Source organism: Octodon degus, unplaced genomic scaffold (genome assembly GCF_000260255.1).
Source record: "Octodon degus isolate 3935 unplaced genomic scaffold, OctDeg1.0 scaffold00007, whole genome shotgun sequence".
In the NCBI taxonomy this organism is placed as follows: domain Eukaryota; kingdom Metazoa; phylum Chordata; class Mammalia; order Rodentia; family Octodontidae; genus Octodon; species Octodon degus.
In genome coordinates this window covers 15269595-15282143 of record NW_004524583.1, presented here as the reverse complement: position 1 = coordinate 15282143, position 12549 = coordinate 15269595, and the positions used below count along the sequence as shown (strand labels likewise).

The window sequence follows — 12549 nt, the reverse complement described above, 5'->3', positions numbered from 1 at the left end:
ACACACACACACACACACACACACACACAATAAATGTTAAAATTAAAATAAAAAACAATTAAAAAAAATAAAATAAAATGAGTGCGTTTCATGGTAGATAAATTATATCTCAACACTTAAAAAGAATTTAGATAAGGAAGATATTCTTATTGGGAGATTGTCTTACAACTTCTATAATCTGAGCTGGGATCTTAAAGAGCAGGTAGAGTTAGGATCAGAAAACAAACAAGTTTTTCCAGAGATCTTATGCTCTTTCTTTCTCTCCCTCCCTATATCCTTCCCTCTCTCTTTTTCTCCCTCCTCTCAAAATAAAGGCTTACCTTCATTTCCAGCTGAGGAGGAAATTAACAAGGCGGAGTGTAACTGCAGAGACATCTCACAACTATCAGTGGCTCCACGGATCATAACTACCACTGACAATCCATTTCCACTTTATAACTTAAAATCAGTGAGATATTTATCTGTATAATTTCCTTCAAACCCCACAACAGTCTTTATTTTACCCATGAGGAAACTAAGATTATAGGAAAACCAAGAACCAAAAATACCTAAGTCATGTTACAGGGAATATCAAGATAGTCTGACCTGCTAAGAATAAAATGAGAACAACAACAACCACAAAAGATAATATAAATACATTTGAATAGTCTGAGTAATTATAGATCTGCTAACTAAATTTAGATGCCACACATAAACTAAAATTCATCCCATACTAAAATAATAGACTAGCGATGATGTTAACTACTGTCATCAATAACAGGAAAGCAAAGTGGAATTTGTTCTCATTAGTTAATATGACCCTGTTATTGATACTAATAGCATCCATACTCTGTTGAGACTAAAACTCGTAGGACATATTATGCTTTTTAAATAGATAGCCCTAAGGGCCAACCAAATAGCTCAGTAGATTAAAGCACCTGCAGTCAGGCACAGGGGCCAGGGGTTCAATCCCCAGGCCTGCCATGCCGGCCCTGCCCCCCAGGTGTGCTGAGACAGCATTTGAGACTGGGCATGGTGGTGCACACCTGTAATCCCAGTTCTTGGAAGGCTGTAAATGGGCAGATCACTATGAGTCAGAACTAGTAGTGAGACCCTGAACACCCTGTAGACCCTTCCCTAAAATACAATAAATAAATAAATAGGTAGCCCTTTTATTACTTTTAACAGTGTAAATAGAATTTAAGTGATGTCTTTCCAAATTACAGTACTTCTCAGATTTCCAAAGTGAACAGAATTTTAATTTCTCATTTAAAATGTAATTCCTAACCAGTGAAGTCATCCTAAAAATAGAAGATAGGATTTTCTTAATGGGTATCAAAATGAATAACTTCTTTCCTTCTTGACTTTGCCCCTATCTTACCAACTTTTCTGAATTTTTCCATGTAAGGCATACTGCATATCATTTATGAGATAAAGCCTGGTGAGCAGCAAAATAGACACTTTTTGTGAAACCCGATTTGTGCTAACCTGAAATCAAATGTAATCTTCATTTTAATATTTATACTTCCTTATATTGTTATGAACCTATTCTTAACATGAGTTTGATTTTGTTTCTCTCCTCCTTTACTTCTGTGAAATGCAGAAGGAAAGAGATATTTGTTATTCACACATTTGCACCCCCACTAACTGATGTTGCACATCTGGCTTCCACTGGAGAGCCCCTGACATCCCAGGGAACGGTGATCAAAATTCCACACATTAGCTTCAAGCTGGGGGCTCGTAGCTACTGCAGCATTGAAAGGGAATCTTTTCCTGGCTTCTTTAAAATAAGCATGGTGATGGGATGGTTTAAGGGAAGAACACCTCTCAAATCACATGACCACTGCTGTGCTTCTGTGTGTCCTGCTTTCTTCATAACAGCTTGGCACTACATTCTTTCCCTGTATCTTAGTGGGCTTGTGTGTATGTATGAGTGGGGTGGGGATGCAGGAATGTAAATGGATGATGATACATTATGCATGCATCCTTCACCATTAGAGTGTGCCTTCCCTTATATGTCACAAATTATACTCACATTAAATCTGTGTCCTGAGAGATTGGGCCGTCTCTCCCTTTTCGTGTGAGATCTATATGTTTTGGTGTGTTTTGGTGTTTACACCCTCAATTATTCTTCATGTTGCATTAACTATAAGTTGAAATGTTCTCCAATAAGAGTTAGCTTTTCATGTTGGGCTGAAAAAGTCTTCATTTCTATGTAGCAATTCATCTTATTATAACCTATGGCTTTCAATTGTACCTCCCATAATGAAGAGCTGACTTTAAACACTGTGCTATTCTTGTTATGACCTAAGCATAAGGTAAGTGATTTCTCTAACTGTATCTAAAAATTATAATTGTTTCTTAAAATTTCTCAGCTTTTTAAAGGCATTTTTGCTTTTGTTCCATACCATTTATTATGTGCTTTTCCCTCCTTTGTTTTCTATTTTATATTTTAATGGCTAATGTGATCTTCAGCAAAAATTAGATTGCACACGTAAACACATCTTGAAATAAATACTTGATGTTTCAAAGCAATCTTAATTAGTAATGAATAATTATTTTTAGTATGTCTCATGTTTTTTATTTCTTCCATTAACTTTAACATATTGTTTATACACATTATTTTAGTTTGATTCCAATTGAAAGGAAAATTGTCAGTACTATAAAGTCAGTCAGATATTAATTGTAGTAAAATAACATGACCCAATAGGATAAAGAGGTAGATAATGTGATATCATGCCCTTCGTTTAATCTTTCCTTTTAATCCCTTACAGGTTTTATATTAGCCCAGAATCTCAGGGGTTTGTTTTTTTTTTTCAGACTTTTTTTTTCCTACCATTAAATAAAGCCAGGTAACAAAGAAAACATACCATAAAACTGAAGACAGACTTTTTACCTTCTTTATATGTGAGAACAAGAGTAAGAACGATTTTATTCTTACAAGTAAATCCCATTGTGAGTTAGGTAAATAATGTTTATACTGAGATTTTATAAAATTATGTAAATATAAATATGACCAGTTTCATAGTACAAGAGCATCTCATTCACTGTATACATAAAAAGTAAAGAAAGTTTTTAAAAATCATTTTCTTTGGTGTTGTAAATATATATATTTGTAATCTCGTAATGTCATTTTAAAATTGATTTCCCTCAAATCTGGTTCAAATAGGCAAGGTAACAAAGATGGGAAAATTGGCTATACCACTGTTGACAATTTGAGAACCTGAATAAATTCTTCTATGCAAGGAATTGGATTGCTTTGATTATGCCATTGTCTCTTCCAAAACTGTTAAAATCTTGTTCTAAATGAGGATATCACAAAACAACACACATTTCTTTATTAAATTCATATTATGAAAATTTTTTTGTTAATTTCTTAAGCCTCCTAGGGAAGGAGAGAGTTTTGTTGTTTCGTTTGCTTTTGGTTTTTTTGTTTTATTTGTTTTTTAACCAGCTAACTTTTCACTACCATTTTCATTATGTGCATTATCTAATGTATATAGTAGACATTAGATAAATCTTTTGAGCATTTTATGAGACAATTTAAACTACTCATCTGAACTGCTCTGTTCATTATAAATCTTTTGTTTCTATCCATACACTAGCTCCACTCTAGATTGGAAGGGCTTAAAGATGAACTCTGGAGGAGTAGAGGCTACGACTTAAGAGTAACTATTACTGATCAAAGGAGCTACTTTTCCATTCGCAAACATTGCTTTGCGCTATGGGTTTGGGCTCCTTCTGTTTCACATCTTGTTGAAGACTTTCTTGACTTCCATTTGACTTCTTTGAACTGTTTTTGTCACAGCATTTTCCTTTCTTTTCCCTCTCACCTGGATTTTTCTCTCACACTTTTAGCATTCTCTTGTGTCCTTTGAATCACTTCAAAACATAGTTTCTTTCTTTAGATTTGTCTGTTAATGTGTTTCTTTTCTTCTTTAAGATTGTAATAATGTAACTTATTTTCATTCCATAGTATGCCAACTTGCTTATTTATTTTGCAGCAAGTTCATTAGTCATTCTAACCCTCTTGGTATGAATTTTTAATAAGAAATTATAGAACATCCATTTGCACACTGTCCCCTACTATAAGCTTAGAGTTTTCTTTTTCTATCACCTAGATTTGTTCCCTGGACCTCTCCCTTTTCCATATTCTCATGTCTTCCCTATACATTTTTCTTTAAGCTATCATTAATTTATTTCCCATTTGGCCCAGAATTGTTCTCTAATCAGACTCCTAAGTAAAAGAATGTAAGAATTTTATCTTCCAGATTGGCTTCTTCATTCTAGTATATTTAGAACTAGTTGAGCAATTCGGGCTAAAAGAGAATAGCTTTAACATGTGGAATTATTTTTCCTCTTGTTTTCCTTTTTGGGGTATGCGTATGTGTGGGTCCCCTCCTCCTTGTCTGTATGTTTGTGACATTTTTTATTGTTGTTTATTTAAACATTAACAATTGTTTTTTTCAGGAAAGGATAACCATACCCACCCTAAGTTACAACATTCCTTTCATAAGTTGTTTCATACAACAGTAGATTGTGTTAAACTGTAGAAGTTAACTTGTACATATATCCATTGGGGCAAGCTGCTGTGGAGTGGGAAGAAGAGGTGTGGAACTTAAATATATTTGTGTCTAAAATTAACATTAATGCCATCCACTATGGCCCTTGAATGCAAGTTTTATAACCATTAGAAGAATGATACACTTTGACCTAAATATTTGAATCAGACCATATGGTTTCTGATTGATAAATTACATACACACCTAACAACTAGTAAATAAATAAGTTCAATTTCATTGATTTCCAATGGAATCTTTCATAATCAGTAAAGTTATAATAAATTAACTATAATCAAATCACAAAGGTTATTAGAATTAATGCAAAATATTTCATATGTCACTTTCTCTATTTCCTCTCAATAGCATATATATAGTACTAAAAAATAACTACAAAAAAATAAAATAAAATAAAAAATGACTACAATGAAATGTTGGATTACATATTTATTACTTGAATTTTATTATAATTCTAGTTAAAGGATATGGTAAATTCTTTATGATTAAGGATTTGTATTTACAAGTGAATATATAGTAACTTGAATTTTTTCCACTTATAATCATCTCTCAATATTGATGGAGAATTGGTTTTGGTACCCCTGTGAATACCAAAATCCAAAGATCCTCAAATCCTTTTTATAAAATAGCAAAGTATTTATGTAAAACCTCTGTATATCCTCCTTTATACTTAAAATCATGTCTAGATTATTTGTAATACCTAATACACTATAAATGCTGTATAAATGATTGATGCACTACGTTTATACAATATAGATGCAGGGGTTTTTCTAATATTTCTGTACAGTGATTTGTCAAATTCATGGATAAATGTCGAGGGCCAGCAGTGCTGACTTCAGATGAGACTGGGCACATTCAGGGTGGTATGGCCATTGATTACGGTACCAATTTCAAATGCACATAAGTAAAAACTTCCTTTGGTTATATCAAAATATCCAATTCTTGATATTATACCCATCTTTTTTTTCAGAAATTGTTTTTTAAGGAAAGGATGAATATATATAAAACAAATATAATGCATTTTTACTAACATGTTATGACAGCAGATATTTATGAAACCTCGGCTCCTAGACCTCAGGAGCTTGCCCATTAAGTATGCATATCTGGCTATCTGTATTTTGCATCCTCAATTACTGAGTTTATGCTTTCTCTGCAGGTCCAGTCCAGGTGCAGCAGCAAGGAAAACATTCTCAGAGCCAGTAAGTATTTCATCACTTTAGGTAGGCTACTGACCTAAATACCATGAATCAACAGAAAATAAAGCTAAAATGAGATTTTGATGAAGTGAAGAATAATAATGTGGACATATTATGTTAAGAATATGAATATTAGGGTTTTTACTTAAAGATATTTGTTAATATATAACAAATGTTATTAATTTTTTTAATGTGAAATGTTTCCCTTAAGTATTTGCTAGCAAAGCTTTGATGCATTCTTAATAGGGTAGAAATGAGCTCCTTTATGATCCAAACCCCTAACAGCCAAATAAGTTATATATATGACTCTGTGAGGGTGCATCTTAATCATTTCGTGAATATGAATACTGAAAGATTTTAACTTAAATAAGCAGAGTAAGTTTTGGAACATTACACCCTGAACCAAGGCTGAAAAGCCTGTAGTTTCATCTTTCATAGTGTTAACTTTAAAGTCATTTAGCTTCATATACTATATATATTATATTGCATATTATTCATTTTCCTATTTTATCAAAATAAATTCCAAATTGCATTTCCTTCTGTATCCTTAAGATTATATCATATGGGACATTTTCCCTAAGAGCTTTATGATCATAAGAGAGAAGTACATTATAAAGGCTAATATATTTTATTGTTATTTGTCACTTAATAGCTTAATGACATGTTTCCATCTTCTTTCTGATCTTTATGAAGAGAAGTACAAGTGAGACATACTATAATGGGTCTACTCAAAACCCCTACTATTGGGGGGTTTAGTAAATGGAATGATTTATATTTCTACCAGTATGTCAGTAATTTATAACAATCAAAGAGTAATTGGAAGGGCTGGGGAGATAGCTCAGTGGCATAAGCACCTGCCTAGCAAGCACAATGTCTTGAGTTCAATCCCCATTCTAAAAAAGAAAAAAAAGAGAGAGAGAGAGAGTAATTGGAGAATTTCAAAAAAATAAAATCTGTTTTATTTTATTTAGTATAAATTTTTCCCACTTCTTTTTTCTAAATCAGTTAATTTAGCTCAGAACCCTTGGGCAGGCACACTGCAATTGTTTGCCCAAGCCATATGTATTAGATAAAAAAGAACTTCCATCGTGTCTGAAGCCCTAAGTTCAATCCCTAGGACAGCTAAATTGTACGTACATACAAACCTACTAACAGACAGGTATACTTTCACAGGTTTCTGTATCGTTTGCCAGATACATGAATCTGAGGAAAGCTCTTCAGTAAGGAGATGTAAAATCCTATAATCCCTTACTGAGACCTAAGATAGAGAAATCTGAGGGTCAGATGTATGATGACTTCCACTTATTATTGCTCCTGAAATGATGACGGGTTACTGATGTAGACTATGGTGATTAAAAACAAAAATGATTTCTTAATGAGCATAGATTTCTTGAATCTTCTTTCACTTCTGTCATGGATTGTTGTGTGGCTAGAACCTTCTTTTAGGTATTTCTTACTGGTTTCTTGGGTAATAATCAGTTTGGGTGAATATCATGATGATCAAGTTTTATTGATCTTGTTTTCTTGTGGTGAAATAATTCTGTAGATGTCCTTTATTGTGATTTATATCATAGTCTTGTGACTTCTGCAAGTTTATGACCTTTCCCAAGAAAACCAAGTTAATAACTTATTCTCATGCCATGGCCTCACTCAGGACTCAGGACCATAGATTGTTTTTTCTCTGAACTTTTTAACTAAAATCCCCCATTGTTTAGATTGTTTCTATGTTTTTGTTGTGTGCTATACTGAGGTCGTCTAGAACCTGTTAACCTTTCTCCTCTCTTTTCTTTTCAACCCAAATCCCCTTCTTCGAGCCCAATCCTCACATAAACTGTCCATGCCTTGTTTTCCTCTAAAGCTTTTTCTTATCCTTTTTAGTTCAGGTATGATTCCTCTGAGTTCTCTGCAATCGCAATGCTTAATCCTTTCATATCCCTACTGTTTCTTGTAGTGTAATAATTTTTCACTTATTTATTACATTAACTGTTCTCAAGGAAAACATTTCCAATCTGTAGGCAGCATAAGGAAAATTAATGTACGTAAAAGTATATATAGCATAATATATCCAGATTCTAGAGGGAGAAAAATAGTAAGAACTTAATACAATTTACCTAAATTGTCGAAGGAAGAGATAACTTTGGTTGCTTTGTCAAAGGAAACAGTAACTTTTCTTTTATTCTTTAAAAATACCATGAAAACAACCTGTTAAGTTTCACCAAATTCTTAATCTCAGAGTCTCAGAAAGCAAAGGACAAAGTCAAAATATATTTGAGATTTTGAAGTTTGTTTATTATTGTTGGACATCCATTTATTGATTCATTTGATGAGGCAACAGCTATACAGCAGCACTTAGAATTTAGTTATGCTGCCCACAAATCAAAAGGCTTATCATGAGAGATTGTGCTCCTTTTATTAAAGTGCTATACATGTCTAAGTCAAGCCAAGATAATAGACATCATCTTTAATATAATAATAAGGTTTAGAGGCCAGGGATATACCTCAGCAGCACAAGTACCTTCCTGACAAGCACAAGATCCTGAGTTCAAGTCCAAGTACAAAAAAATAACAATAAGGGTTAGAATAACTCAATATAAGAATAGAATAAGATAAAGGGTGTTAACCAAACTACTTAATTTTATGGTTATTTTCTGAACATTTTTGCAAGATCAAAGATCCCAAAGAAGACTAATAGAGATATAAAACATTCTTATCTTAAAGCGGCATATGAGCAGCACATTATTCCTTAAGAGGTCAATATTGTATTTAATGCCACTGAGCCACTGTTTTTCTAATCTCATGAAGTTTTCATGTGAGGAGTTCCTTAACCTTGCTGGCAATATCTGACTCACCTGGTCTTCCCTGCATCAAAACATTTGGAATCCTCCCTGCTTCCTAGTAAATTTTGACAGCAAAGGCACAAATTCATGAATTGCTTTGGATAGCATTACCATCTTAGCAGTATTAAGTCTTGTAGCCAGCGTTCATTTACTGTAAGCATGAGGTTCACTCTTACATAACAGGGATTTTTTTACATTTTCACTAAGCCAAAGCACATGAGTGTCTGGTAGAGGTTCCACTCCCAATCACAAAGTGACATGTGTATTTATTTCTGGAGAAACTTATCACACAAATCTCTCTGCCACTTCTTACCTCAGAGGTGAAAATACCACACCATTGTTAAACTTGAGACTAGCATGAACCACTATGCCAACTCTATGTTTTTCTCCCAAGCTGCTTCTCCATTCAGGATCCAGGGCCATTCAGGCCAGACTTTGCACCAGCTTTCTAATAGGCTACCACACATTCTCCAGCAGAGGTCAGGATCCTGTGCGCATAGTACACCTGACTTCCTTACAAAGGGCTTCAGATCAGTCCCCAATAAAAGGATCTGAGGGTGAAGGTTTAAAAACACTTTAGAGTTTACACTGTTTTCAATGCTTTCACATTACTACCTTAGAGCTCAGCATTTATTTTAGAGGGCTAGGGAGGTCCTTCAGTGGTAGTGTATATTTAACATGTGGAAGACTTGGGATTGATCCCCAGGACCACTCATAAAAAAGGGGAGGATCTTTTTAAATTTAATTAATGTTTGAATGTGAGATATAGTGACTGTATATATTTGTGAGGTATAGTGAGTGTGACATTTCATTTCAAATGTACAGTATGTAAAATTGGATCAAGGGTAATTGGGGTGTGTGTGTGTGTGTGTGTGTGTGTGTGTGTGTGTTGGTTATTTTTAGTTGAATGAAAAACAGCCTTTTCCAAGGGTGACAAAGGGAACTGAAGGGCAGAAGGAAGCTAGGTGTAGGCTTCTCAGCAGCTCCTGCTCCACAATCTGGCAGCAAGGGGGGCCCTGCTGGAAGCCGGGTGCAGCACAGTGACCCCCAGAAGGGAGGGTGGAACTGCTGGGCCACTCTGGTCCCTGGAGTGGTTGGGGAGGGCTTCCAAGGCAGCCAGCCACTTGACATGATTAATGCTGTTATTCTTGGGGGGCATTAAATTAAGGGATGACAAAGGGAGTCAAGAGAGTGGCTTATTCAGATGGGTTCTGAATCACAATCAGGAAATAGTCTTTATCTGGTGTGACCATTATTTAATTTTTCTTGGAGCAAATTTGGAGGAAAGTGAGGTTATTCTGGGGGTCAATTTCACACACTGTGCTCCATGCCTTCAAGATGAAGTTGTGCATGAGGTTGGCATACTGGGTGGTGGTAGGATTGTCCATGGTACTCTTGATGGGAATGCCTTCTGTGTTCATCATGATTCCTTGCACTCCTTTCTGGCTCTGAAGTAATTTCAGTATCTCTTCCATCTCTGCCATCACTGGCCAATCCAGTAGCTCCGCGTCGCCAACTCGCAGCTCAGTCCCACCTCAAGTTTAAAGATTCTTCTGTCTGATCCACTCACTTGATGTTCACTATTGCATCTTTTTATTCCATTCACTGTATAGTTCAGCTCTAGAATTTCTCTTTGGTTCTTCTTATGATTTTTAACTCCTTTTGAACTTATGTGTATTATTTTTCTGATTTTATTATGTGTTCTCCTTTAAGTTCACTAAACTTCCATAAAAGAATTGCTTTGAATTCTTTTCAGGTAATGTATTTGTAATTTTTCAGGTCTTATGTTTTGTAGGGATTAGTTACTGGAACGTGCTTGTGTTACTTTAGTAGTCTCAAATTTCTTTGAAATCTTTTTTTCTTGCCTTGGATTCATACCTACACATCTGATAAAATGTGAGCTGGATGGAATGTGGCCATTCTGGCTCCAATGAGTGCACAGAGGTATAGTCCATCAATTCAAATCAACATCAGCCAAAATCTCAGTTCTCAATGGCCGAAAGTTGTGGGTGTCAATAACAGTGATGAAAGATACTGATGTTTTTAGTGCTAAACAATGCTAGAATTATCCTGTTCTCTTTTTCTCCCGTGAAGAATATTATGGCTTTGGGATCCCTCTTAGCACTGGATCAAGCTCATGGCACCAGTAGCATAAAAATCTGAGGCTCAGTGCCCATGGAGTGGCCATGCGTTGAGGGTCTGCAGTTTGTCAATAGACCTCAGCTGTGGAGTCTTGATTAATGCTGGCATCAGTGCTTAGGTTGCAAGTATCCCAGGGCAATGTTAGTAATGGTGTTTGAGGTCCCAGTGTTTATAGTGCAGCCATGGAGTTGGGGCCTGGAACACACAACTGTAGAACAGAAGTTTTGGGGCATATCCACTTGTACTTTAGCAGTGATTCTTATATCATAGGCAGTAGCTTCTGAGTTGTTACCTAGAGCATGCATCAGAATGGAATATGTGAATCTGAGGCAGCATAACAAATGGCTCCTCCTGGAAGGAACTACCCCTGCTTCAGGAAGACTGGAACAGTCATTCCTGATTTATGATATATTTTTGATTTTATATTAATTTTATCTTAGAGACGTTTACTTGAAGACATTACTATTTTATTGGAGACACATATATAATAGATTAGTGAACAATGAGACATAGGTAAGATAAATGCCATTCACTAGAACTTCTTGCTATAAGTACTAAAAGAAAAATTTTAAATGCATAGTTATTCCTCAGTATATGTGGGAAATTGGTTCTAGGACCCTCCATAGGTCTTCCACGAGTGCTTCATTCAGTCCATTATATCAAGTAGTATTTGCATATGAACTTTGAACTTCTTCCTATATACTTTAAATCATCTGTATATTATAATAATTAAGTGCCAATGCCACTAGTTTTTATACTGTAGAGAAAAAAAGACAAGATGTGGTCACTTTGGCAACACATATGCAGAATAAAATGAAGATGTTTGTGAATGCTCACTGCAGATCCATTTTTTACAAGTATCCCTGATGTGTGAGTTATTGGACCCTCAGTGCCAAATCTGTGGATGTGGGGAGCCAACTATAGTAATTTAACTCCATCTCCTAAATTTCTGTGCACCTTGCTTTTTGTAACTAATATGTAAATTTTTCTAGTCTTATTCTAGTCAACATAATGATATTTAGATTCCCTCTTCCTGTGATCTTAACACTCCAGACAGTGGTTTCAGAAAATAGAGTTAATTAAAAATTATTATACTGAAATTTTTCTGTTCATGATTCTACTTATAGCCTTCCCTTATTCCAGTACTTTAATATCCATATCTAAGTGTCAGATAGTTGATTTTTCAGTATCATTTTAATGTTATTGATTTAAAATACCTTCAGAAGCCTCTTGCCAGGCATGGTGGCACATGCCTGTAATCCTAGCACTTGGGAGGCTGAAACAAGAGGATCATTGCAAGTTCAAGGCAAGCCTAGAATAAAATGAGTTCAAGGCCAGCCTAAAATGCATAATGAGACCTTGTCTCAAAAAGACAAAAAGAAAAATTAACTCTACTATCATCAGATATGACCATTGTTACCTATAACAATAGACTCAATGCATTAAAGTCTCCTAACATTTAAAACATTACAGGTCACACATTTTAATTCTTTTTTTTTTTCACAAATAGGCCTTTATTTATCACTATTAAAAATCTGGATCTTAAACAGACTCTGGGACTGGTGGTTCATATCCATCAGCTTGTTCAACTTTAGCTGCAGTCTCATCTGCAGTAGCCTTTCCAGAGCTACTACCTTCACCATGAAGCTCTATGAGTTTTCCTAATTCAAACTTGGGCTTCTTCAGCATTTTTAGTTTTCTGACGAAGACATCATGGAGAGAGTAGATAGACTGACAAGCCTTTTCTATGTCTTTCCCATTTCTGTCTGGAATCAGTTTATTGACCACTTCTTTCAAGTAATTTGTCTGCACCTCCCG

The 12549-nt window shown here is 35.0% G+C and overlaps 1 protein-coding gene and 1 pseudogene across 1 annotated transcript in view; one reads left to right on the top strand and one right to left on the bottom strand.

Moving 5' to 3' along the window:
• Positions 1-12549, top strand: part of Gphn (gephyrin) — an 837950-nt gene that overhangs the window by 593403 nt on the left and 231998 nt on the right. Inside the window, exon 10 of the mRNA XM_023701464.1 lies at positions 5713-5755. Coding sequence (XP_023557232.1) covers positions 5713-5755 — 43 coding nt within the window. The remainder of the gene's footprint in view (positions 1-5712; positions 5756-12549) is intronic.
• On the bottom strand, positions 9691-10104 carry LOC101561719 (annotated as a pseudogene).